The sequence below is a fragment of the Antrostomus carolinensis genome, unplaced genomic scaffold (assembly GCF_000700745.2).
Source record: "Antrostomus carolinensis isolate BGI_N321 unplaced genomic scaffold, ASM70074v2 scaffold17567, whole genome shotgun sequence".
Lineage (NCBI taxonomy): Eukaryota > Metazoa > Chordata > Aves > Caprimulgiformes > Caprimulgidae > Antrostomus > Antrostomus carolinensis.
In genome coordinates, this window is record NW_010326807.1 from 17,326 (window position 1) to 45,243 (window position 27,918).

The 27,918-nt window shown below is 48.3% G+C and overlaps 2 protein-coding genes across 2 annotated transcripts; both read left to right on the top strand.

The window, feature by feature from the left end:
• PRDM11 (PR/SET domain 11) lies at positions 1-27,851 on the top strand. The gene is made up of 7 exons (XM_010171720.1): positions 1-116; positions 570-673; positions 2,035-2,297; positions 3,249-3,316; positions 20,862-21,049; positions 24,208-24,858; positions 25,687-27,851. Exons 1-7 carry the CDS (start codon positions 1-3, stop codon positions 27,849-27,851), a joined length of 3,555 nt encoding a protein of 1,184 aa, XP_010170022.1.
• LOC114818735 (myb-related transcription factor, partner of profilin-like) lies at positions 10,862-13,653 on the top strand. Its single transcript, XM_029085890.1, is given in 2 exon segments — positions 10,862-11,288; positions 13,064-13,653. Coding segments are annotated over 2 exon segments (1,017 nt in total).
• Positions 27,852-27,918: the final 67 nt, after the last annotated feature.

Sequence of the window (27,918 nt, forward strand, 5' to 3'; positions counted from 1 at the left end):
ATGAGTGAAAACTTGAAGGACTGTTTGATCCAGACTCAAGCTTCCTTAGGGGAGATGGTGACGATAAAAACAGAGGTCTGCTCTCCGCGCCGGGACCAGGAGTACGGACAGCCTTGGTAAGCAGCTGAGCTTCGCTCCAAAGTACTCTCACCCCCTTCTCTCCATCTGCCCCCCAGCTTAAAGTTGGTTTTGAGGGATATAGTAGAACTTCTCAAAGTTATTAAAACCTTCCCTTGTGAGCTCTGTCTTGAGGTGTGTGACAAGGGCAGCACGTTTCCTGGGCTGTAGCAGAGTGGTGCTACCTCTGTGCTGGTGGGAGTCCCCTCTGTCACTTGTGTGGGACGTGCCAGGTGTGTGCCATGCATGGAAGCCACTACCTGCTGTAGGCTTGAACCTTAAGCCATCTCAGGTACCAGCTTTTGGCAGGTTGGATGGCAAGTTGCATCATTTCTCTGCTGGAGGTGTGGGGACTACGAGACTTGGTCAGGCCCCGTTGCTTCTGCTCCTCTGTGTGTGCAGTCCCAACGTCTTGGTAGGTTAACATCATCTTTCTGTTGTTCTCTCCCCAGCTCTGGAAGGCCTGACACACAGTCCATGGAGGTGGAGCCCAAGAAACTGAAAGGGAAACGGGATTTGATTGTAACCAAGAGCTTTCAGCAAGTGGATTTCTGGTGTAAGTGTCTTGTGAGTGAGGGAAAAGCAAAGCTGACGCTTGTATAGACTTTGGTCTTTCTGACACCTTGGCGTTTTGGGGTGGGAAGCTGGAAAGAAAAAAGCCAGGGACAGATTTGCATGCTTTCCTGAAAAGATTGGCACACTGGATAGGGAAGCTGTTGCACAAAAGCAGCTTGTCCATCATGGCACTATGCAAGAGGCAGGGAAGTAGCTGGTGAGCATGCTGGAGACATGAAAAGGCACATGGGAAAACCCTAAGAGCCTGCAAAACCCAAAGGCTTCAATTCAGAAATGGTGAAGGGAGCGTTGTGTGGACAACAGCTCTTTCCCCTCCTATTCTGGGAAAGAAAACTGGTGCCAGTTACGTTGGCATACCTACAAAATAACAAATGGTGGACCTGAATCCCTTCTGGTCACAGGACGAGTGCCCAGGGACGCTGTCTCTCTCCAAGCACAGAATGAAGGCTGTATGATGAGGGCATTTGTTTTCAAGGGTGTTTGTTTTAATTCTCCCCTGGTGTGTGGGGAATGGAACCTTTCGGCTTGAGGATGTTGCTGCTAACCAAGGGTGGTCAAGGAGCCCCCAGCCCCTTGTCTGCAGATGGTGACAGAGCCTGTCCCCATAGCTGCTGGTGACAGATCTGTGTCCAGTTCTGGAGCCCCTAACACAAGAGAGACATGGAACAGCTAGAACAAGTCCAGAGGAGGCCACGAGGATGATGTGAGGGCTGGAGCCCCTCTCCTGTGAGGACAGACTGAGAGAGTTGGGGCTGTTCAGCCTGGAGAAGAGAAGGCTCCGGGGAGACCTTCTAGTGGCCTCCCAGTACCTGAAGGGGCTACAAGAAAGCTGGGGAGGGACTTTTCATAAGGGCAGTTAATGACAAAACAAGGGGAAATGGGTTTAAACTGAAAGAGGGGAGGATTAGATTAGATATTAGGAAGAAGTTCTTCACTGTGAGGGTGGTCAGACACTGGCCCAGGTTGCCCAGAGAAGCTGTGGCTGCTCCTCCCTGGAAGTGTTGAAGGCCAGGTTGGATGAGGCTTTGAGCAACCTGGTCTAGTGGAAGGTGTCCCTGCTGCTGGCAGGGGGGTTGGAACTGGATGATCTTTAAGGTCCCTTCCAACCCAAACCATTCTGTGGTTCTATGATCTGTGTAGGGCACCAGGGCTCACATGAGCACAGGCGTGGGTTGGGACAGAGCCCTTGCTGAGAGTGTGATGCCAGCAAAGCCTCTGCATGCGTGGAGACGAGGCTTTGGGGAAGGGGCTCAATGGGCCAGGGTGAGGACAGGGAGCTGCATGATCCTGGATGGACATCACGTCTGCCCAGCCTAACCCCTGCTCCCCTCGCACCCACAGTCTGCGAGTCCTGCCAGGAGTACTTTGTGGACGAGTGCCCAAACCACGGTCCCCCAGTGTTCGTGTCCGACACCCCGGTGCCCGTGGGCATCCCTGACCGGGCAGCTCTGACCATCCCGCCTGGAATGGAGGTGGTGAAAGAACCCAACGGGGAGAACGACGTGCGCTGTATGAACGAGGTGATCCCCAAAGGTCACATCTTCGGGCCGTACGAGGGGCAGATCTCTAGCCAGGACAAGTCTGCAGGATTCTTCTCGTGGCTGGTGAGTGATGTGTCTCCCCAGGGAAGTGATGTCCCAGTCATGCAGGTCGGAGGTGGGGGACTCGTGGGCCTTTGGAACCAAACCTTAGTCTTCCCCCTGCTCTGTAGATCTTCTGACCTACATGAGCAGTAGGCAGACATTGACAAGCCATCATTATTAGTGGCTTAAGGGTGTAGATACATGAAAGGAGACCAGGTGCCGTGAGACCCCAGTTCATTTCACAGCTGTAGGAAGCAGAGCTTGCTTCTTCTCTCCCCCTTGCCATGTTCTTCCATCCCCACACAACTTCTAGTGCTCCTCCAGTACCTTTTTCTGCTCTGCTCATCATTTTGACAACAGAGGAAGGATTGTATCTAGAGATTGCAGAGGTCTCTCATGAGCCTGCAGCACTCCTTCCCAGCCCACTTGAGCAGAGCAGGTAGCTCAAGAGGCCAGGAGAGAGATTTAGTCCATCAGGAACTGATCTACACGCAGACTCCAGCACTAAAACTCATCTTTTTTCCCCTAGTACTGCAGTCCATGGTTAACCTGTGAGACAGTGATGTCACTAGATCAACAGATACTGGTTTTTATGAGAAATGAGGTGTGGGACTTGAGTTATAGGTGGGGAAAAAAAATTGAGAGGTGCTGATATGAAGTGCTGCTCACACTTTTCTGTCTGTAAAATGAATGGGTGTCTCAGCCCTGTCCTGAAAGGGAAGTTAATCTTTTATATCTCAGGCCTGTTCACAGGTTTGTCAGCTGCAGCCATAGTTCTGCGGTACGGATATTTGTGCCTCTGAGTCAATTCTGAGTGGCCTCTGCACATCACTGTAGTATTAGGAGAGCTGAGATTCATGGCCTAGAGTTTCATATCCTGACTTATAGGCTGGAACTAAGTGATTTGAGAGTTGCAGACCTTCTGTCTGGACCAGCTAGTTGACATGCTGCATCCATTCTCTTGTTGTGCAGATCGTTGATAAGAACAATCGCTACAAATCCATTGATGGGACGGATGAAACCAAAGCAAACTGGATGAGGTGAGTCCAGTTCTCTTCTGCCTTCCCTTTTGGGGCTCTTGTCTTCCAGAGAGAGGCCATCAAACACTCCTTGTTGTTTTGTGTGACAGAAAAATGAATCAAAATGCCACAACCCCTTCCGTAAAGGGTGTGCTTGTGCTCATTGTGATGAGAATCTGCTGGAGTCAGATTGAATGAAAGGGACTAAAACAAGGATGTGTGTGTGGAGGAATGAGGACAAATGATGAGGATGATCCTATTTATCCACTCTTACAGATGCTGACAGGTCTCACTCCATATATATATATATTTTTTACTTTATGTTCGAAATTTGCAAAATGCTTTGCATTATCCCCAAGGTAAAATTTGATTCTGTTTGGGGTTTTTTTGTCCTTTCCCACTTGACAGACATTGAAAAAGGTGCTTTTTTTTTGGTTTTGTTTTATTTCTGGGCTTCACTTGAACGAATTGTCTGTGGTAGCTGTGATTGGTAGTGTCAGCTTTACCGTGTGAGGAGGAACATGGAGTGAGTTGCTGCAGCTCCCAACACAGAAATCACACGTGTGCTTGCTCTCCCTCTGCCGGCACCGGGGCTTAGGGGAGCAGAGCCCAAAAAACAAGTCAGGACTAAACCAGGAGTTGGGGCTGGCTCTGGTTTGATAACTGCAAACAGTAAGGGAACGTGTTTAACCATGATGCTGTGCTTCAAATATTAGTATATACTTGCAAAATGTAGGTCACTTGCAGCCTCCTGAGGCAGAGGGAAAGTGCCTCATGCTGTGGTGAGTCACCAGAATGGGACATGGCTTCATACTGATGTCTGTCCCTTGTTTGGTCCAATCTTGCTTTCAGGGGTGGATTTTGGAAGTGGTTGTCAAGAAGGCTTTCATAGAAGAGTAAAGTAGTGTGGGAATTAACTGGTTTGTTGGCCTGGATGTCTGGGATTTTCAGTTGTGCGTGAAGTCCAGGAGCAAGAATGACCTAGCTGGACAGATCTGGTTGCTGCACCACTTTTGCTCCATTTGAGTCTTCACATGGATAGCAGCTGTTCTGACACTGAAGTTCTTAAAAAGTTCTGCATAGGATCTCATTTTTCTGTAAGAATTCCAGCTGTTACAGTTGTTTGCTACTGAATGAGAGAAAATGCTAGACCTGGGCTGAGGCTGGAGTTGTCACTCCAAAAAGATGCAGTGGTACAGTGGACAGATAGGTAGGGAGACAAATGTCTTGAAGGAAAGAATGGAAAGTTCAAAAATCAGAGTGAGATTTTTCTGCTTAGATCTGGATTTTTAGGTGATCTGGATGACAGTGAAGCCGGGGGGGGAAAAACAGTCTTGGAAAGCAAAAATCTTTATGATGGAACTCCTCTTCTTACTGCCGTGAACATAAACTTGATATCTGGATGGACACTACTTATGATCCCAGCACCAAACAGAACGTTCTTGTCCAAACTTGTGTTTGCCGTGGTTAAGTCTCAAGACGAGCGTGGTCTGGGCCATTGTGTACAGCCTTGAGAAGCAAGGAGGTCATGGTTTTGTGGGAAGGGGATGTTTGCAACTGTTGCTGGGGAAGGGTGTATCAAAGGACCTGTGCAGGCCGTACCAATCTTACTGATCTTTCTGGTTTTACTCTTGAAAATTGCTTCAAACAACAGTATTATGCAGAGTCTGACCAACAAACAGTTCAAGTGGAGATGTCCTATGCGAGGGCAAGAGTTGGACTCGATGATCCTTGTGGGTCCCTTCCAGCTCACAACATCCTATGATTCTATGATAGTGGTCTTCAAAAAGCCTTGGGTTTGGTTGGTAGCAGCTTTCAAGCAGAGGTGCACTGGATATCATGCACTAGGATCTCACCTCTCATGGAGATGACCCGCAGAAGCCGTGGTGCCGGGACGCTGTAGACAGCGCTCTTTTTGTTTTGCAGATGGTGCTCTTTGCCATCACTCAGAGCTGGAGTGCTTTGCAAAGCAGATCTACTCACCCTCTGGGTAGGTGGGTATGGCACGGGGAGGGCAGCTTGGGCTGACTCCTCTCTCTTCTTGTAGATCTGGCTATTGTTTTTGTTGTTTGACTACCACATCTGAGTCCATTTTCATGTTGCCACCGAGGACAATGTGTACACTGCAGAATTTGCGGGTTTAATTTCAAGTGACTCTTTACCCAGGGCAGTGGATGGCAGGGAGGAAGGAGTACAAAGCGTAGCAGATGGCATGGCAGTGGTAACATCCTCTTGCCCTTTCCCTCTTCAGTCAATTGAGACAAAACTCCTGATGCTGGGAGCATGTTCTCTTAAACTGGCTGCTGGCACAAGAGTAAAACATCCTTAGATGGGATGTGAGGAAGAATTTCTTTGCTGAAAGGGTTCTGAGGCATTGGAAGGGGTTGCCCAGGGCAGTGGTGGAGTCCCCATCCCTGGAGGGATTGAAGAGTCGTGTAGACATAGTGCTGAGGGACATGGGTTAGTCAGGGACTGGTCAGTGTTGGGTTCATGGTTGGACTCGATGAGCTTAAAAGTCTTTTCCAATCCAGGCAATTCTGGGATTCTTCATCTCTGTCCAGAGTAAAGCACTGTTGTTTCCCATGCTTTATGAACTCCATGGCTTTGACCTGCAGGGATGGGTGCAAACCTCTTCCTCTGTTTTTATTTTTCTGGGAACTTGGGGTGACTTGATTACCACAGATTACCTCAAGTGGAATTGCTGCTTTCTTGGACACAAACCATAAAGTGCTGCTGATGGGAGTTCTTGGGGCTTCTGAAGGCTTGTGCAGAACCAGCCATTGTTCCTGGTTACTTCTGAGGAAATTCTGTTATTCAGGTGTTGGGGACCTCTAAAAAAAAACCAAAACAAACCTGATCTGACCAAAAAATGAAAGTAATTCAGAAAGTCCAGGAAAACATCTCTCTGTGTATGTACCACTTGGCCCAGGCTGAGATGCAGGATAGGAAGTACCAGCAAACTGGTGGTGCCTGACTGAGCTGATGAAATGCCTCACGTGTGGGGTTTCCAGGCTAGTTGGGGCATTTATAGCCTATATCCCTTCTTACACCTGAGTACCTGAGTTCTCAGGCTTTTGGCACGGTTCAAATTCATCCTTTCCCTCAGCCCATCTGAAAAAGGTGGTGCAAGACTTCCTCACTTCTTTCTCCCTTGGCTTCCTCTCTGCCTCCTTTCCTCTCCAGACATAGAAATAAAGAGATCACGGGGAGCAAGATTGTTCTGTAAGTCCCTTTGTATCTCCTTATGATGGAGATGTCTGTGATTCAATCTTCATACAATGATAGAGCTCAGAAGGGAGCTCTGGTCAGGTGCTCCAACAGCCTGCTCAAAGGAGGACGAACTTAGATCAGTAGCTCTCTTAAGTCCTGAGCTGCTGTTTTGACTTTACAGGACCTTTTAAAAAGAAAAAAAATAAATTAAAAAGTCAGTGTTACTGCATCTGCCTGTGTGTTCAGAGGGAGTAAAAGTCATTTTGTTGAACTTCATAAAGTGGTCTCTGTTACCTTGCAGCAAGTGGAGGAAATGCTCTTATCTGTTACAGACTGAAATTTATGCAGAGCAAAGGGATCCTAAAGCACTGCAGGACTGTGATTCCTGTGAAAAAACTGCTTCAGAGCCCTGGGAAGAGTTACCTGCTTATTTCTTAGAGGCCAAGCAAAGTGGATGTGGTTGATGTCTTTGTGCAGTGGTCATGAAGTGCTTACTGGTCATGTACTTTACACGTGTGTTTTTACAGAATTAGGTTTACTGTCTTGCACTTTCAGATTGATCTGGGCTGAGGTGTGAATTCACAGCCTGTGAGCTCCTCTGGAGCTTGATACACAGCATCCCCAACGAGGTACTTCCAAATATCAGTGACTGCTCCAAGGGACATCCTGCATGCTGGAGGAAATGCATGAGGGGAAAAAAAGATCTCTCTGACAGTAATACTGTCTGCATTTTTATAAGGAGGAGGTTAATGTGCCTGCTGGGAGCCTAACATTAATTGAATTCGTGATTAAAACTGGCCAGAACTCATTACTCTTTGCGTGGTGAGTGTGCTATTGGAATACTTAAGTTCTCTTAAATAGGTTTGAATCGAGTCATGCTGGAGCTAATGAGTGGAAACCCTGAAATGTGCATATCTGGGTCTACCACAGGTTGTCCTAAGTGCACTTGATGGGATAACCTGTCTGGGAAGAGCAAAGAGGGCTCTTAACTCCCCATGGGTGCAGCTTGGCTAGTGACAGCAGCCATGGGTTCAGCGGAGAAGAGGGGGTGCAGGTTTTGTGACCCCACCAGCAGCTCTGAGCAGCTCCAGAGAGACTTTCTGTTCCCCAAGCTCACCCTACCCAGGACCACTTGACAAAATCCTGTTTCTCTCTTCACCAGAGCAGCCTGTCAGCAGAGGTTTGTTTCCACCACGTGGAGGCACTGATGGGACTGTGCAGTCCTGGGTACCTGCAGACAGAATACATGAAGCCCAGTTTGGCTGAATGTGATAAAAATCAAACCATGAACATTCCACGTAGCCTTGTCCCTCCTTCCAGTGTTCAGCTGGGAGAACCCTTTTTTCCTTTAAGTTTGTCTTTGTTTGGGGTTTTTTTTTTTCCCCTTGAGGTAGCAAGTGCTTTGCTGGCTCTCCATCATTTCATTACCATCTTCCCTAAACACTCCTTCTGTCCCTCCATCAGTGAAGCTCCACCACAACAGTATCTCAAGGATGCATTTACATTTCTCCCAGCGAAATGCACCTGTGCACTTGGCTCCCAGCTCTCCCTGTACGTGGCCTGGATCTGAGGAGCATTTCCTACTGGTTTCCCAGCTTTAGCTGTGGCTAACCACTTCAGACACAGTGAGATTCCTTAAACAGCAGCGTAACAGCACTAAGGAGAAACTAGAAGAACATCTGACAAGAGGCACTCTTGCCTTTCAGTAGCTTTTTCTCAGTCTGCAGCCCACAAACACCTTTCCCACAAGTGCATCCCAAACCATCTCTCTTCTGCTGGGTCACAGCAGCGCTGGAAGGCGCCCATCTCTGAGAAGGTGACAACAGGGCCATCACAAATGTGGGGCAAGTGGGGAAAAATGCTGAGGCCTTTGCTTATACCAACTTTTCAGAAAGTATTTTGGAGTGGCTGAAGTCTGCCTGTGAGAGATAGGGCATTCAGCCAAGATTTTAGGATTAAATGTCTTTTTTTTTTTTGAAAGAAGAGGGTCTGAGCTATCCCAGCCAGAGTTTGTTCCCCTGACATTGCAAAGATACTAGCAATAGATCCCAAATTAAATGAAACCAAAGATTATATTTCTAGTAGTATTGCTATTATTATTACTAAATTATTACTACTACCAGTAATAGCATCTTTGGTTTCATTTAATTTGGGACCATAAGCAGAAGGAAAACTAACACACAGGGAAGCCAATAGATTTTCCCTCCCATAGTGTCACTTCAGAGTTAGGTTGTTAGGTTTCCTAACCATTAAGATGTCTTTTTTTCTTGTATGTTACATCTTAATATATCTTTTTTTAAACATTAATTTTCTAAACTTGTAGTGACAGCTTTTTGGGACAATTTATATCAACGCTGAAGTCTTCTGCCTCAGATGAGTGATGTGTTCTCCACCATAGTGGTGGAGTACTCCACCATATCATCCATTCCATGCTGATGTAGATTTCTGAGAACTTCCTTTTAAAAAATTAAGAACTAAAAAATTAAGGATGTGAGCACCAGGAAGGTTGACCTTTTTCAAAAAAGTTCCTGACATCCCTGCTTTTAATGATTTGAAGAAGTGTACCAGCAGGCTTTTGTAATGTCTAGCACTAGAATAACCATTTTGCCAATTTACTTTGCTCTGCTCTAATTCCAACCAAGGCAGACACAATGTTTTCCCAGCAGTTCTGCTCCTCTGTGGCCTCTGATCTCTTCCATGCTGTTCTACACAGGTGTCCATTGCCCAGGCTGTGAATTATTCCCCTGTCCACAATCCCATCTTATTTATGTGCTAAATTACATGTTCACACAGTCTGTTTTCTCCTTCCCTGTTGAATAGATCTGCTGCCTTCTCTTTCCCCCCCTCCCCAATAAAAAGCCATAGTTAGGATTAATGTTTTGTTTATTTTTAAAGTTTCCTTTGACTGTGGTTGGAAAAATTAACACCCTTCCCCTTCGGACAAAAGTGCTGGTTCTCAGGGTGGCTGCCTCTTCTTCTCAATGACCTGAGGCTACAAGTTGTTGGTTTGAAGGACCAGAAATTGGGTGCAGGCTCCTGTCAGTGGCAGTGACAGCAAAGCCTGGGCAGGAAAAAACAAGTGGGTGGCCTCATTCCTTTTGAGAACAATGGGAAATGGCAACGATTTCTGGGTGAAACAAGAGCTTGAGTCGAATGCTGGGTGTGCAGTACCCCCCCAGTGCTGAAGAAAAGACTTTTCCTTGATTCTATGATTATATGATTCCTTAGGAAAAGTGAGTTGCAGAAATTGCCCTGTGAGTCTAGTTGAAATCTCCCTCCCCTGAAAAAAAAAATCCCAGTGGTGTAGCCTCTGTGTGACATCCTGTGAGTTTGAACAGCAGAATGGTGTAAAAGTTTCCGTTCCACGTTGTGCCAGGCAGAACAATAAGGTATGTTTCAGGCCTCTAAATTTCCTCAAGAACCCTTTTTGGAACAGTGTCACCTCAGCAGCTAATTCTGCGTCCAGTTCTGGAGCCCCCAACATAAGACCAGTTAGAACAAGTCCAGAGAAGGGCCACAAGGATGATCCCAGGGCTGGAGCACCTCTCCTATGAAGACAGGCTGAGAGAGTTGGGGCTGTTCAGCCTGGAGAAGAGAAGGCTCCAGGGAGATCTTATAGTGGCCTCCCAGTACCCGAAGGGGCTACAAGAAAGCTGGGGAGGGACTTTTCATAAGGGCAACTAATGACAAAACAAGGGGAAATGGGTTTAAACTGAAAGAGGGGAGGTTTAGATGAGATATTAGGAAGAAGTTCTTCACTGTGAGGGCAGTGAGACAGTGTCCCAGGTTGGCCAGAGAAGCTGTGGCTGCTCCTCCCTGGAAGTGTTGAAGGCCAGGCTGGATGAGGCTTTGAGCAACCTGGTCTAGTGGAAGGTGTCCCTGCTGCTGGCAGGGGGGTTGGAACTGGATGAGCTTTAAGGTCCCTTCCAACACAAACCATTCTATGATTCTATGAATTCATCAAGGTGATGGTGAGTTCTCACACTTTTTTCTTTCCTGTGCGCAAACTCTGCGATGAGTTGATGTGAGGCTGTGCCGGGATTCTCCTACTTAAGTGAGGGCATCACATGAAGTGTAAAATTGCATTTTTTTTAAAGCTGAGAAGGCTCCTTCACACTAGTGTCGCTTGGTGTTTTGGGTTTTTGTTTTGTTTTGTTTTTTCTTAAGCTTGAAAAAAAAAATTGCTTCTTTAAAACCAAAACGGCTGCCTTTTCCTGGTGCGATTGAGGAGAACTGAGAGGTTGTTGTGGGTGGGGGGAGCTGGATCCCACCCAACTCCTCTGCCCTAGTGCCAAGTGCTTGGATGCAGGGGGATGCTTTGCCCTGATTTCCTTTTACCCAATTGTGCTTTGTGGGATGTTCAACCCAAGGAACATGGCTGAACGAAAGAGGAAGCCCAAGTTTTCCAAAGAAGAACTGGACATTCTGGTCACTGAGGTGACCCGAAATGAAGCCATGCTGTTTGGGAGGGAGACAATGCGTCTATCCCATGCTGACAGGGACAAGATCTGGGAAGGTATAGCCAGGCAGATCACATCCATCAGCCAGGTCCCCAGGTCTGTAAAAGACATTAAACACAGATGGGACGACATGAAGAGAAGGACCAAGGACAAACTGGCATTCATGCAGAGGTCCCTCTCCAGCCCCGGCAGCGCGGGGCGGCCCTCGGCCATCGTCCTGACCGCCCACGAGAGAGCCATCGAGTCGACGCTGCATTCGTCACGCCAGATGCACGGCTTCCGGAGAGCGGATCTGGACGTGGTTGACAGCCCATCAACAAGCTGTAAGTATCATTGCCTTACCACCTCTTTGTCTTATGCTTGCATATCTCAGTTTGACACCAGAAGAGCGTTGTGTGTTTTGGGAGATGCTGGGTTGCCTGTCAAGCCAGGTCCTACTGCCGTGTTTGGTTTCAAGACAGCCTGCTCTGGTGATCAGGGGGTGTTCAGATGGATTGAGGGAAAGCTGTTTTCAAGTTAAGATCATCTTCTTTAATCTGCTTGTCTAATCCTTTTCCATACTGTCTTCTAAGGGTAGACATTTTTCAGCTTCCACTTTCTTCGTGGGTCGTAAATCTGAACTAAACCGGCAAGTGAGGGAACATCTGTAGTTGAAGTGCAACTACCTCCAGTCTGTGAAAAAGCGTTTGTAAAGGATTAGGAATTCTTCATCTTGCATGCACCCCAATAAACCAGCGATGCTGTCAAGCTGAGAATCGTGTGCCAGTCACTAATGGATCACTGCATGGTAACCATCTTCTGAGAGGGCTGTTGAGGGGGCTCAGTGACCACTGGTGTTTATGCTCTGAGGCCAGGCCACTAATGATTTCTCACTAGTGGTCTGAAGGCTCGGCACAAGCTCTGTGAAAAAGGCAGATGATAACGACTCCCTTCTTCACTCTTTGTTAAGAAACTGTTGACCCTGCTTTCCAAGTTAATCTTCTGACACCACAATTCTCAGCCACCTTCTGGTGCTGAACCACAAGCTGCTTTTTGCAGGTTCTTTCCCCAGTTGCGTACATACGGGTTTTCTTCTGCCGAGGTGCCGCTTCTTGGTCTGGGAGCTTGTTAGGGATACAAAGGAGAGAAAGAGGAGAGAACTTCTTGGGAAGTGAGCCAACTAACACTGATGGGTGGCACTGTCCTACTGCAGTAGGTCTTCTCTCATCTCTGAAGTAACGTTGTTAGTGGGAAAGCAAGGATAAAAAATCTTCAAGAACTGGCAAAGTGGGACTTGGTCATTCTTTGGATGTATCTGGGAAGCCCGTTGTGCTGTTTGGGGGGGGAAATGAATACAGCTTGTGTGAGGAGATAGTGGGCAGTCACAGCAAGTGAAGTATCATCTCTTCTTACTCTTGGTGTGCCTCTACCTGTTAACTGGCGCATCACTAGATACTCATCAGACCATTAAGAACTTTCCCTGTGGTGTTTTGCTTTGGTTTTGGTTTTGCTTGGAGGATACTTGCCCGATTAACGTGGGGTCCTGTTGCTGCTATGCCTGACTGCCTGGTTATCTTACTGATGCCAAGCCACACAGTGACTTGGCAGTGAGCAGCAAATACTACGTCTATGCTTTTCTCAGCGCAGAGGGTGGGAGAAATGACGTGGGAGCAGGGTTTTGGCTTGAGGAACCTAATGTGTCAGGGTGTTTTGAGACTCAACCAAAGGCCAGAAGCCTTTGTTCCTCCAAAATGTTGGAGTGTTCTAGCTACTTATATTTTTTTGGAGAGTCATTGCTACTGTCAGAAATGGATTTATATTCTAGTAATGAACAATGCTGTGTACAGGATACTATGGCAGCTTGGATTTCTCCTTGGTCGACTGGGTTTGCCTGCTCCTCAGGCCTCTTCTGGCTAAGCTTGTCACCCAGATGCTAACGTTGCAGCACGTGCATGTTGGGTTATGCATCAGGAGCTACAGGCTTGTCTCAACTGGCAGACTTGGAGAGGGGGAACCCCTTTTTTTCCACCTGCTTTGAGATACCGTGAAAGAGAAGTCAGAGTTGTGAGGCATTTCACATTAATAATTCACGCTTCCTCTTCTGTTTAAGCTGATGAAGAAGAAGAAGAAGAAGAGATGCCAGGCACTTCTCGGGAACACCGCTTCTCATCGCTGCAGAGGACTGCTGCAGGAGTCAACCAGCTCTCCGAGCCCTCCTTCCTCCACTCTTCTTCCTCATCGGAGCGCTCGGAAGCTGCCAGCCAAAGGCAGGAACTGCACCGTCCGTCCCCACGTGCCGCCTCGTCCTGCCGACCCCCGCACCCCCGCGCCAGGAGCCCACCCTTCTCCAGCTTCGATCGCCAGCTTCTCCATTCCCACACGCAGCAAACAGACCTGTTCAGGCAGTTCTGCCAGGAGCTGGTGGCTATTCACAGAGACATGGCAGACAGCATGCATGTCATCGGGCAGAGGTTGGCTGACCTCACCAACCAGGTCGGCCAGATGTGCCAGACCCTCTCGGAAATCCGTGATGGGGTCCAGGCTTTCCATAGGATACAGGATCCTAGTGTCATGCAGGGCTCTCTTCTGCAAGCAGCTTGCTCAAAACAGCCCCCTGAACCCAGTGCAGAGTCTAACCAAAACCCCCCAAAACAGACTCCTCCTCCTGCACGGACTACCAGGTCACGAAAGAGAAAACACCATTTTTAGTCTGCTTCATAGAAAATAAAGAAGGGTGCCCCTTCCTGAGCTGCTGCATGCTCACATGGCCTCTCCATGTGTATCCGTACTCCGTAGGGAAGGGCAACAGCCTCCCCAGCCCGTCCATCCCCCTGCTAGCTAGCAGAGCAGCATGACTTAGGGCAGCTGAATAGTAGGGCTGGTCCTCTGCAATGAAGAGGAGTCTCAAATCTTACAGAGCTTGGGATGTAGGACATCTTCCTGTTCATAGAGGTTAGGAGTTCTCCCTGGCTTCCCCATGCTCTGAACGCTCTATAAGCTAAGAGATGCAATAGGAATCGTTCTCTTCATCTCTTCTCGTGCCTGTGAAACGTTATTTACCAAGATGATGTACTGCAGAGCTCCCTTTGCAATCAACCCACAAATTTACCTTACTGCTGCCTTCCCATCATCTTCCTGCAAATTAGTGTATGCAGTGTGCAGAGATACGTCCTGGTGGCTCTAAAGACTCTCACTGCTCATTATGTTTCTCTTGCATTCAGCAATAATGAGCAACCCAGGGCTTAGTGTGACTGAGGCACAGGTTTGGGGTCAGAGGTGTAAAAGCGGAGCTTGTGCAGGGAAGGGAAGAAGGGACAGTGCTGGGGACAGGAGGACAGGTCTGAGTGCTGTGCAGTTAAAGTTTAGATTGCTGAGAAGAGCTGCTGTGGGAGTGTGCCTGGATCCTGCAGTACCAACAGGCACTTGTAGCAAAGAATTTAGTCTTTGCTCCAGTCTGAAACCGCTTCCTGCCCTTCACAATTGCAGCTCAAATACAATTATTTCATAATATGGCAACATTTAAAGATAATTGTATCGTATTATTTTCTTGCATGTTATAATCTTCAGTTTTGAACCCCCTGCCCCACTTCAAAATGTGACTGCACAGAGACAAGGACAGGTATAGGCCCTGCTTCTGACCTCAGGAACAGTTTGGTTTTGTATCACTGTAATTCTGTCAACAGGAAGAAGTTCTTCACTGTGAGGGTGGTGAGACACTGGAACAGGTTGCCCAGAGAAGCTGTGGCTGCTCCTCCCTGGAAGTGTTGAAGGCCAGGTTGGATGAGGCTTTGAGCAACCTGGTCTAGTGGAAGGTGTCCCTGCTGCTGGCAGGGGGGTTGGAACTGGATGAGCTTTAAGGTCCCTTCCAACCCAAACCAGTCTGGGATTCTATGATTAACTTCAGTACAGTTACTTTGCACTCGCTCCCTGTTACTTCGGGTGGGGTCTGTACTGTGTTCTCCTATCATGAAGAGTTTACAATCTAAACTCATGGCTGTATAGGTTAAAATGTTAGATGTGTTGGGGTTGTACCACTTGGTTTCCTCGTACAGAAAAGAAGGAGCCTTGTTACAGCATTTGAATTGCTTTAGCGCCGTGTGAGGCTCCCATGTACAACCCAGTGGGCTTTAGTAACGTCACCTCAGGTGCTGATAACGTCTGTGGCAGCTTTTTTATGACATGTCTGTCTTCTTGATTTACACATCTGCTGTCCCCATCTCTGGAAATACCTGGACCATTATCATGATATATTTTCAGTAGGGAAAAGGGCCAGGGTGTTACCTGTGCACAGTTGTTCTCCAGGCTGTCCTGTTGTACGTGGAGGTGGGTTACAGGAAACTATTCTAGTTAATATGAATGTGCATCGTTGTGCCGTGTCTGGGCTGCAGACTTGGACAAAAAGTTGTACAAACTGCAGTGGGAATTGAAGACAGGCAGTGCAGGACAGCAGAAGGATGGCTTGTTCTATGTCATCTTGAAGGATCTTCTTCCATCTGTCTGGCCTGTCCTTTGAAAGTGTAGTGCACTAGGTTCTCCTCTGGGAAGTTCTCTGTATGTCTGCTGTGTCAGGCACTCCTGATGTGCTTTTCCTTTTTTTACCTTTTAATTGTTCTGTAATTCTAATTTATTTTTAGTGGTGCAGTAAAAGGCCCTTGCTCATGAAAGTAGAGATCTGGCAAGGAGAAGAACCTCCTTTCTGAGGAATGACTCATGCTGGTTTCATGCAGAGGACATTCCTCCTACTGCTGGTGCCAGAGCAGGGCAGTACTCACTCACCTTCCTCCGAGGATGTCGTTTTGCTTCTGTTTTAATATTTGTGTTCTGCAAAAAGTCACAGTCTCTCTTCAGTTGAAGGGAAGATTGGGAAATCTGGGAGAAATGGATCTAATTTATGAATCAGAGAGAACTGAAAAAAATGGTGATATGTTTTAAAGGCCTTTCTGAGGCAATAGAGTGCTGCTGCTGTATATTAGAAGTACTATTTTATATTTTTATAATATTTAGTCCCTGCTGATGTTCTCCCATGGATATACTGATAGGATTAGCTCCTCTGATGTTGTCCAGGGGGATCCTTTCCGGGAACCCTCAGGTCTGCAGAGGAGGAGACTCCCACAGGTGCTGGAGGGAGTTGGCATCGTTGCTGTCATCAGTTTGCCCCCAAATATGCATTTAGAGAGAGAATCCTGGTGCAGGATGTGCAGCCTTTGATACAAACCCCCAAAGGCTGGGCTCTGGGCAGGAGAAAGGACCTTGTATTGTAAACTACCTGATGTTTCCCCCAGTTTCCTCTGTGGACTATTACAGATTGGCCCAGATCTGGGGATGTATCTTCTGCCCTGTGTAGACCCCTCGGTGGAGTGGCTTTTCTGTACTGGCTCGCAAAGGATGCTTCCTCCTGCACCCATCATGTTAACTGGCTGTTGAAGTAAGTGTCAAAGCAAACTGCTGTGCTCAACCCCAGTATCTCCATGTCTTGTACCTGCTGAAAAAAAAATCCTCTCTTGAAAAGTATTTTTGTTAAGAATGCAATAAATATATCAACACTTTTAACACAGCTGCTGTCGAGTCGTTTGTTTCTCTCCTACGATTTCTGGCTGATGTGGTGAGGAGCCTGACGCAGCTGCTGGGTCTCCTGGTGGCACTCGATGTTGGAGAGCTGAGGCAGGGTTTGTGGGTACAGCACCCTGTGGCATCTGCCTGGGCAGGGGGAAGGCATGGGGCAAATCCTGGGGAGGGGGGGGCAGAAGCCTGAGCCTCCCTCCAGCTCCACGGCTCTTCTTCCTCCTCACTGTCTCTCCTGGCTGCTCCATTCCCCGCTTGGGGAGGAATGGTCCCAGCTGCCAAAAAATACCTCAGTGTTTTTCTGGATGTTCTCACTGGGCCATCCCAAAATTTGGCAATTTAAGTGTCCTGTGGCTTAGGAAAAAGGGAGATAAGGATGGTATTTTCTGCTAGGCTATGGGAAAGGTGTCCAAGGAGCTGTGCCTCCAACAGCCATGGGGTTGATCCAAGCCCCAATAGCTGCAAATGAGTCATCAGTGGTCTCCATTAGTGCAGTGACTGGTCCTGAGTAGCCTGAGCAGAACCTGTGGTGGTCTTGAGCCTGGCTCATCCCAGGGACCAAGCAGGACACGCAATGACCTGTTTGCAGCTGGTGGCAATGCCTGTCTGCAGGAACAGGAGCAGCTCTGGGTGGTTTGGTCTGTCCCAATGGTGATCCCAACCCTTTTCTTCCTCCAGGATCACAGTCCCTTGGGAAACCTGCTGTGCAAACAGGGCCATGTACTGGTGGCAGTACTGGTGGCAGCCTGTCCTGGGCATCTAAACCACGGCAGCTCTCCTGCCTCCATCCAGCCTGAGGGTTTGGCATCAGGAGGGGGACCAGCCGCTTTCCAGCCTTCGCAGGAAGGGTTTGCTCAGGGCATGAGTGCTTCAGCCTGGGGAAGATGTGTGGGTGCAGGCAGAGGGGTGCTGTCCTCCTCTCCTCAGCGAGCAGTTTGTGCTTCTGCCTCTTTTCTCCTCAGGAAATCACCTGCCTGGTGAGGCAAAATGGAGTAAAGAAATGAGGATGGTCCATTAAGCACCTCCCCACCCCACAACCAGCCGTACAGTATTTGGGGACACCCACACACAGGCAACCTGATTTCAGACAGAACATGTGATGTAATTATATGTTCTGTGATTTTGACTGGGTCCTGTCACTGTGCATTCAGGTGATCACTAAAATGGTCACAGTGTTGATAGGCTTCAAACTTACAGGATTCTGTCTTTGACTTTTCCTTTTTCTGAGGTAATTCTGTTAGAACAGAACAGCCTTTCCCTTAGTTTCTACGGAAAAGATTGAACAGACTGGGAATTTTCAGCCGGGAAAAAAGACATTTGAAAGCTTGAAGCATGTGAATGAGAAGCTGCTTTCTGAAGCAGACTGGTGTACAGTGGGATGAAATTATGATGCAGATGTTTTGAAAGAAGATAAACTCGTGGTGCGCAGTGGCACGAGGTGTCTTAGATCAACAGGTGACATTTGGGTTTCAGGCAATCCTTCCCACCCTGTATCATTTGTGCCACTGGGGTCGCTGGAGCCGGGGGTGGGCAGCGCTGCTTCCCAAGTGGTTCATGTATGTGACCTCATCCCCATTTCCCTGACCTTGGGGAAGTGTCACAGATGTAAAGCTGCTTCTGAAGGAGTGTAAACCAAAGCTGCCAGCAGCTGCGAAGAAACATGTTTGTGCCTGGATTATTCCACAATGTTAAGGGCTTTCTTCATACCTCCTGGTGAAATCCACACTGCTGGTCGCTGCAGGATGCTGGATGGGAGAGGGAGGCTGAGTGGTGAGCTGCAAAGATGTGGTGTGCTGCAAGGATGTGATGTCCTGAAAGACCATGGTGTGCTGCAAGGATGTGGTGATGTCCTGCAAGGATGTGATGTCCTGCAAGACCATGGTGTGCTGCAAGGATGTGATGTCCTGCAAGACCATGGTGTGCTGCAAGGATGTGATGTCCTGCAAGACCATGGTGTGCTGCAAGACCATGGTGTGCTACAAGGATGTGGTGTGCTGCAAGGATGTGATGTCCTGCAAGACCATGGTGTGCTGCAAGGATGTGGTGTGCTGCAAGGATGTGGTGTGCTGCAAGACCATGGTGTGCTACAAGGATGTGGTGTGCTGCAAGGATGTGATGTCCTGCAAGACCATGGTGTGCTGCAAGGATGTGGTGTGCTGCAAGGATGTGATGTCCTGAAAGACCATGGTGTGCTGCAAGGATGTGATGTCCTGCAAGACCATGGTGTGCTGCAAGGATGTGGTGTGCTGCAAGACTGCAGCAGTGCCATGGCTCTCACCCTCCAGCCTGTGCTCTCATCTCTCAGCCGGAGACAGGCAGCAGAGCTGAAGGAAACTCTCAGGCAGAAGCTTGGAAGGCTTTAGAGGCAGGAGGAGAGCAGCCAACAGGAAAAGCATGTTCATGCTTAATAAAATATTTCATAATAACAGCAGTCTCTGCTGGGAATAGTTAACCACAGTCTCCATTTCCCACACAAACTTGGGTTTTGGAGAATTTTCAAAATCTTGCTGTCAAATGCAGTTTGCTGGGAATGTGCTGGACCATCCTACCACCACCCTGTGAGTTCCTCGATGCCACCGGCTGTGGGGATGTGGGTCCTGTATCTTGTACTAAGGAGCTGTGAGCAGCTCCAGGGTCATAGATCTTTGCAGGAACCAGGTACCTTCTCCAGGACAGCCTGCTCCTGTCATTGCTGCAGCTGATGTTTGGGCAGTGGGACGCAGAGCAGCTGCCAGGTCTCTCCTTAGCTGGTGCTAGGAAGCATCCTGGCATTTTGTTTGGATTGTGGAGAGCATCTTCTAGGATCTCCTGCGCTGCAGGGCATCGGACTGACTGCAGCACATTGCTCCTCTCAAGGGTTGTGTGTCTCATGGCTGGCTGAGTGCCTGATACACCTTTTGGGGAGTGGTGGCTAACACCCAGAAGTGCCAGCCTGGCAGCTGGAGCTGTGTGTCCTTGCAGGATCTCCTTCCCAACACACTGGTCTGAACCTCCAGTCCTTCTCAAATACACAAACTGGTGCTTTAAAAGTTCCTTTGTTTGGTGATCAGAAGTAAAATAAGGGTTAACAAAAGCCACAGTTGGGATAATTTCAGCAGTGCCAGAGCCTGCTGTTTAAATAATTACTGAAGATTGTGGAGCATCCTGGGTAGCACACATTAGGAGAAATCCAGCTGATTGCAGGCACATGCACAGTTGCTTAACGTTCAAACCAGAATTGCTGGAGCCCCGGGCAGTCTGAGACGCTGCCGACTTGTTTTCTGTGTTTTGGGGGAAGTTTCACCAAGTTGGTGACCTTATGTGTGTTGGTTGGTGTGATCTCGTGCAGGTGGGTTTGTGTCTTTGTGCGTGCACGTGGCCAGAGCAGGGGAGAACCTTCAATGAAAAATTAACTGATGGATTTCTTAAGCTGAAGAAATACCTGTGAGCTCTAAGGGAACATTTGGAGAAGGACTGGTAGCAGCAGATGTCAGAGGAGCCATGTGCTGCTTGGTTCGTTAATGGTGCTGTGGCAGGGAGTGCTGAATAATTGAGGCAAATGCCATAAGAGAAGAAAAAGCTTTTAACTGTGAACTGCTCAGATCTGCTCTCGGGTCTCTGTGTACTGTGACAGGGCCTCCTCCCTGTCCTCGGATGGTGTTACCAGCTCATGTTGGTGGCAGCTGGAACCAGCATTACCAGGCCTTCTCCTTATCCTCTAGCAAGAACACAGGGAGTGTGAGAGCAAATCACACAATCCTAGCTATAGAGCTCTGTCTTACCAAGTTGCACAGTGAGGGCCAGTTGTGTGAATTAATACATTTTAATACTTTTCATAAGGGCAGTTAATGACAAAACAAAGGGAAATGGGTTTAAGCTGAAAGAGGGGAGGTTTAGATGAGATATTAGGAAGAAGTTCTTCACTGTGAGTGTGGTCAGACACTGGAACAGGTTGCCCAAGGAAATTGTAGATGCCCCCTCCCTGGAAATGTTCCAGGCCAGGCTGGATGAGGCTTTGAGCAACCTGGTCTAGTGGAAGGTGTCCCTGCTGATGGCAGGGGGTTGAAACTGGATGAGCTTTAAGGTCCCTTCCAACCCAAACCATTCTATGCTTCAGGTTGGATGTACAATGCTATCATCCATTTCACAGCAGAAATGGACCCACTGGCTTAGTGTTCCCTGGGTGTCCGTGTTTGTTGTCTCATATCTCCAGCAGTTTGCACACCATTACTTACAACTCCATGCTTCCCAGTGTGGCTGTGTTGATGGCTCTCTCTGAAGTTCATTCTGGCTTCATCGTGATTGTCATTCTGGTGCGAGGGGGAGCACAGGAGAAAAGTTTGTGCTTCACACCTGCCTTGTCACCTTGCCCTCAGGTATGTGATCATCTCCCGGGAGGAGAGGGAGCAGAACCTGATGGCCTTCCAGCACAGTGAGAGGATTTACTTCCGTGCCTGCCGTGACATCCGCCCCGGGGAGAAGCTGCGAGTCTGGTACAGTGAGGATTACATGAAGCGGTTGCATAGTATGTCCCAGGAGACCATCAACAGAAATCTCACAAGCGGTGAGTCCCTTCCCTTTCCACCCTGTCCCCTGATCCCTTTGGGCTGCCAAGGAGCGAGTGTGGTGGGTGAAGGAAGTGACACAGAGGCTGTGTGAGGAGAGCTGAGTTTCTAGAACCACCTCTGGGTGAGAGCTCTGCGTGGCCTGGGTGGATGGCAGTACCAGAAGAATAATGGAACCACCATCATGGAGATCACGAAAGAAAGATTGCTGCTGTGTCATGTCACGTGTTGTGTTGTTGTGTCTTGTCGTGGGTGTGCTGCAAGGACCTGATGCAAAGCCCAGGGATCACAGGGCTCCTCTGTCACAAGACATTCTGGCCTGAAGATTGCCAGCCTGGTGGTCCCACAGCCAGGCATTAGGTTTTTCTTCTGAACATGCTGCTGTCTCCAGCTCCTGTCAGCAGCCTGTTTAAGGAAGTTCCAGCTGGTTTTGTGTGCTTCTGTGAGAGAGATTTCCTTGGTGTGTGTTTGTATGTCCATTTTCCTCGCTTAATTTATCTCCTCTTTCTTCAGAAAGATAATTTGGGATCAGCACGACATCAGCTAGAGACTCCTTAGTCTCACACCCTTAGAGTGCGTGTACAGCGTACAGGAGCCTTTGTACTTGTCAGACTGATTCTTCCCTGGATTAAAATTGTTATTTTAAGAGTAGCCAGGCTGGAAGGGACAAACCCAGCAGTCCTTTAGGTCAGTGTCATGTCAGCAACACAGGAAGCTTTAGAGAAAGGCAAAAATTCCAACTGCATCTGTTCATCTCTACGATGCTGAGACCTGAAGTTAATTAAGGGGATTTCTTTCCAGGCCCAGCCACAGCACGGCAGGGCCTCAGAGGGGCAGCCACTCTAAATATAACTTCCTAATTAAGAATATATTATTATCTATATTATTACATAGCTGCTGATGCTGCCTTGACTTGGTAAAAGGTGTCTCCTCTTTAATCATGGGGTGGACAAGATGTCCTGAAAAAGATGGTTATCCTCCATCACCTTGGAGTTACTGTGCGCTTGCAGTGTTACCTCTTGATGGCTCTACTTGGGCAATTCCCACTTCTGAATTAACATCGGTGTGAATGTGCTTTTTTTAATCTTAATAAACATCACTGAGTGATTAGGTACAAGCTGCGGCGATTTTGCCGCATCCCACGCACACGTGAGTTGTCCAGATGACTTAGTACTTTCTGAAAGTACAACGAGAAAAAGACTGTGTCCCTTGGAGCAGCTGCTCTGGAGGGACACCAAGGCTACAAACAGTTGCCCTGCCACACAGGTGTGCCTTTAGTCATGGTTTGTGTGAGCTGAGATGGTCACTCACAACCTTCTCTGTGCTATAAGTGTGGTGAAAACCCTCCTCAGGACCCACATGCTCAGGTAGAAATCCACATGGCTGCAGAAACCATCCTAGAAACCCTCTGATGTCTTGGTGAGACCATCCTAGAAACCCCCTGATGTCTTGGTGAGCTCATCCTGAGGCAAGCTGGGCTCAGCCTGCGTTCAGAAAAGGAGCGCAGAGACGTTGGTAAAACGGAGCATGGCTTGGGCCATTCATTGCTGGACTTGTGAGACATCACAGCCTCAGCTGGGAGGGCACTGGGAGGCCATCAGGGAACAGCACCAGAGTCACTTGGTATTTAAAAGGATTTCAAACCCCCTGCAGATGAACCTGTGGAGGGAAGTGTGGCACGCTTTATTAACTCGCAGGAAAAGAACGTGGTTCCCAGGTTTTGTTTCTGACCCGCCTTATCAATGGAGTTGAGACCAAAAATATGAGGGATCGTCTTGTGATTTTGGGCTTTTCCATAGGGCTGAACCACTCACTTGGTTGGGGAAAAAAAAAATCACTGAAAAAAAGGAAGAATCCATTCTCTAAATCCCTACCTCTGCCAGTAGTTGTTATAGTCCGTAACAGGGGAAATACTAAGGCAGAGACACAAAGCTTTGCCTATAGAAATTCTCATCAATGTGTTGAACATGAGATCTGTTGGTACAGATGGACTCCAGAAGTGGCTGGGTTTACCAGCCAGCCTCAAAAACCCAGGGCAAAATCCCTGCCATTCGGGCCAGCCCTTTTTACCCTGCCTTGCTCTAACTGTTTCGAGTCCTGCATCTTTTCTGCATTCTTAGCATTGCTCTCCTTAGAGAGGGAATGGTAGCTTTTGCTCCCTAACTCTTATGAAAGCATGAATACACTTTAAAAGCAAACAAAACCCAAAAATCAGCATAAAGCAGCGTCTTGTTTGGGAAGCCATCAATGCTTGAAGTTATTTACAAGATAGAAGAATGATGGAAATTGAGCCAAACCTATCGTCTTTTGAATTTCCAGGTAAGGAAATCTGGCTATTCCCTTTATTTTAAGCAATTAATAATTTGTATGAGGTTACTTTTATTATTGTTTGGGTTTTTTGTTGGGTTTTGTTGGGTTTTTTTTAAATCACTGAATGGCCACACTCTTAGACTCCTCCGGGACGAGCTAGATGTCCCATCCTTGAAGGGCATTCACCCGTTGTAGCTCAGTTGACGATGAGTACCTTTGGGGTTGAAGAGTGCAAAGTTATTTTTCCTTGGAGCAGCCTCCAAAGTGAACAAGAATAAAGGGGATTGCAAACTTTGTGCCATCTTGTGCACAGACATTGGTTGGGATTGTCACGAAACGGTCCGAATCCTTCGCTCCGCTGCTGTACGCTTGATACCTTTTACCAAGTCAAAAAAAAACAGGCAGAGATCTTCCAGCCAGCCCAAAACAGCGCTTGGGCTCTGGGCATTAAGTTCTACCGTGATCAATCATTCACCTCTTAGTCATTCACCTCTTCCAACACAGGTTGGTTCTTACCTTTAGGTTAAACAAGTTGCCTGTAGGTTTCTTTTCTCTTTGAAATTCAGTGTGTGGGTCCTACTCCGCCGTGGCTACCCAGGACTGTCTCTGTTTTCGCAGACGTGCCCATTAGCAGGGCTCCTCCTCTCACCAGCCTGGCTTTCCACTGAGTTGTGTCAGTTCCCTGGTTTCTAAAGCAACGTGCAGACCTGCAGGGAGTCACCCTGCCTTTTTCTTCTTTTTTTATTTCTTTTTTTTTTTTTTAATGGTTGTTTGTTTTGAGTTTTAGATTGAGGGACGTTGCTCGGTTCCCGGTGATAATCCCCAACCCCCTCCTTTTCCTTTCCAGGAGATAAAAAGTTGCAGAGGGAAAAGTTGGAAAAGAACGTGGAAAATCAAGAGGATGCGAAGGGGCAGCTCCATCTCATCACCTTGAAGCAAGGGAAGAGCCCCTACAAGCGCAGCTGTGACGAGGGGGAATCCCACCCCCAAACGAAGAAAAAAAAGATCGACCTCATCTTCAAAGACGTCCTGGAGGCTTCCTTGGAGTCTGCCAAATTTGAAGAGAACCAGTTAGCAACCAGTACGCCACTTTCCATTAGAAAAGCATCGAAATACCAGGCTGAAGACATCTTTGAGAGGTGTGGCAGTGCCATGCAGCATGGCTCCCTGAACCTCAGCAGAAATCGGATCGAGGGGGAATGGAAGGTCCCTCACGGTTCCTCTTTCAGCTCAGTCAAAGAGGTGGGCATCCTTGAAGACGAGGAAGAAGAGCCCCTGTCACTCAAAGCAGACAGCCCAACCGAGCTGTCGCTGGCCTCTGCACAAGGCAACTCCCACGAAATCCCCACCACCTCCTTCTGCCCCAACTGCATCCGGCTGAAGAAGAAGATCCGGGAGCTGCAGGCCGAGTTAGACATGTTGAGATCTGGGAAGTTACCCGAGCCATCCGTGCTACCGCCCCAGGTACCCGAGCTCCAAGAGTTCTCAGACCCCACAGGTAAGCCCTGCCGAGTAACAGCCTTCTCCAAACCCTACCTAAGGAGGGTGGTGAGATGCCTGTGTGCTGTGTACCCATCTAAAGCCTTTTGCTCTGAGTATTCAGGCGAACTCCTGGTTCCATGGAAGGTCCTTTGTCAGGTTTCGTGACCAGGAGCTGACACAGCTGTGGGCACAGTGGAAACCACTGTCTGGGAAAGACTCTGTAATGACAACTCGCTCTATTTGTTGCCGTTGTAAATCGATAATGCGCTGCCAATAAAAAAGACATTCCATTGCAGACAGTTTGTTTGCTGTATTTTTGATGCATTCTCTTTTCAGCGGAAGCCCCTCTGCAGTGCCTCACATGCCACCAAGAAGGTCTGAATGACTCTGTGGTGACACTGAAATGTGCGCTCTTTGTGTATGAGATGATGTCCTGCTGTGTCCCCTTGTTGGAAAGCCCTCTCTTGTTTCCTCCGCTGCCTTAACACAACCATGTGTCTCTCTTCCTGAAGATACATTTCATTTCCTCCAGGAACATGCTTTTCCATGAAGCTAGGAGCCTTCACCAAAGGGAATATTGGGGTCACACCACGTGTTGTGCAAGTGGCCAAGATGTAGTGTCATTTCTTGCTGTCCATTGTGGCATGTTGGGACACCAAGTTCCTATGCAGAAACATTGATTTATTTTCCCTTCAAAGCCATGATTCAAATTCTACCCAGGGCAGGTTGTGGCCAGCTGGTCAGGCAGTGCTCTACTGTCACCAGTAGGTTGCTTCTCTATCTCAGCAACGTTGTAAATACTGTATTTTTTTCCTTTTTCTTTTTTTTTTTTTCTTTCTTACAGCTTCAGAAAGCATCATCTCTGTTCCCACCATCATGGAGGACGATGACCAAGAGGTGGATTCCGCTGATGAATCGGTTTCTAATGACATGATTGCTGCTACGGATGAACCTTCCAAGATGTCTTCTGCCACGGGCCGGAGGATACGGAGGTTCAAGCAAGAGTGGCTTAAAAAGTTTTGGTTTCTGCGGTACTCCCCGACGTTGAATGAGATGTGGTGCCACGTCTGTAGGCAGTACACAGTGCAATCCTCTCGGACTTCAGCCTTCATCATTGGCTCAAAGCAGTTCAAGATACACACGATAAAGCTTCACAGCCAGAGCAACCTCCACAAGAAGTGCCTGCAGCTTTACAAGCTCAGGATGCACCCAGAGAAGACAGAAGAGATGTGCCGAAATATGACTTTGCTCTTCAACACAGCCTACCACTTGGCCTTGGAGGGCAGGCCCTACTATGACTTTCGGCCCCTGGCAGAACTACTGAGAAAGTGTGAACTCAAGGTGGTGGATCAGTACATGAACGAGGGAGATTGCCAAATCTTAATCCACCACATCGCCCGGGCTCTCCGAGAGGACCTGGTTGAACGCATCCGCCAGTCTCCCTTCCTCAGCATCATCCTGGACGGCCAGAGCGATGACTTGCTTGCAGACACGGTTGCAGTTTACGTACAGTACACGAGCAGCGATGGGCCTCCAGCAACCGAATTCCTGTCTCTTCAGGAGCTGGGCTTTTCTACAACAGACAGTTACCTCCAGGCCTTAGACAGGGCTTTTTCCAGCCTGGGAATACGGCTGCAGGATGAGAAGCCAACTATTGGCTTGGGAGTCGATGGTGCTAACATTACCGCCAGCCTGAGAGCCAACTTGTTCATGACAATCAGAAAGACCTTACCCTGGCTTCTCTGCCTGCCCTTCATGGTGCACAGGCCCCACCTGGAGATTTTGGATGCGATCAGCGGGAAGGAACTGCCGTGCCTGGAGGAGCTAGAAAACAATTTGAAGCAGCTGCTCAGTTTCTATCGTTACTCTCCCCGACTCATGTGCGAGTTGAGGGTCACTGCTGCCACTCTGTGCGAGGAGACCGAGTTCTTGGGGGACATTCGAGCAGTGAAGTGGATCATTGGGGAGCAGAACGTGCTCAACGCTCTAATCAAGGATTACTTGGAGGTCGTGGCCCATCTCAAAGACGTCAGCGGCCAGACCCAAAGGGCGGACGCTTCTGCCATTGCCTTGGCCCTCCTGCAGTTCCTGATGGACTACCAGTCAATAAAACTCATCTACTTCCTGCTGGATGTGATTGCCGTGCTTTCACGCCTGGCCTACGTCTTCCAAGGGGAGTACCTGCTTGTGTCGCAGGTGGACGATAAAATAGAGGAGGCCATCCAGGAGATCAGCCGGCTAGCAGACTCACCTGGGGAGTACCTCCAGGAATTTGAGGAGAACTTCCGTGAAAGCTTTAATGGCATTGCTGTGAAAAACCTACGGGTGGCTGAAGCCAAATTCCAGTCCATCAGAGAAAAGATCTGCCAGAAGACCCAGGTCATCCTAGCCCAAAGGTTCGATTCCCGTAGCCGGACATTTGTGAAGGCCTGTCAGGTATTTGACCTGGCAGCTTGGCCCAGAAGCACTGATGAGCTCATGAGCTATGGGAAGGAGGATATGGTACAAATATTTGAACACCTGGAGATGGTCCCATCATTTTCCAGAGAGGTTTGCAGAGAGGGGATGGACACCCGAGGGAGTCTGCTGATGGAGTGGCGAGAACTCAAGGTGGATTATTATACCAAAAATGGTTTTAAAGACTTGCTCAGTCACATTTGTAAATACAAACAGAGATTCCCTCTCCTCAATAAAATAGTTCAGATCCTCAAAGTCCTTCCCACCTCATCGGCCTGCTGTGAGAAGGGCCGCGCCGCCCTGCAGAGAGTGCGCAAAAACAACCGCTCTCGGCTCACGCTGGAGCAGCTCAGTGATCTTTTGACGATCGCCGTCAACGGGCCGCCCATCGCCAACTTCGATTGCAAAAGGGCACTAGATAGTTGGTTCGAGGAGAAGTCGGGCAATAGTTACGCCCTGTCAGCCGAAATGCTGAGCAGGATGTCGTCTCTCGATCAGAAGCCGATGTTGCAGAGCATGGACCATGGCTCTGAGTTTTACCCCGATATTTAGGAAGGAATGCCTCAGAAATCAGAAAGCTGTTGAATCTTTTTTTTTTGTTTGTTTGTTTTTTTGTTTT

Coding starts and splice junctions, on each gene's coding strand:
- PRDM11 (XM_010171720.1), top strand. CDS start 1: ATGAGTGAAAACTTGAAGGACTGTTTGATCCAGACTCAAGCTTCCTTA. Junction 3,317..20,861: donor ACCAAAGCAAACTGGATGAG/GTGAGTCCAGTT, acceptor CCTTGCCCTCAG/GTATGTGATCATCTCCCGGG. Junction 24,859..25,686: donor AGAGTTCTCAGACCCCACAG/GTAAGCCCTGCC, acceptor TCTTTCTTACAG/CTTCAGAAAGCATCATCTCT.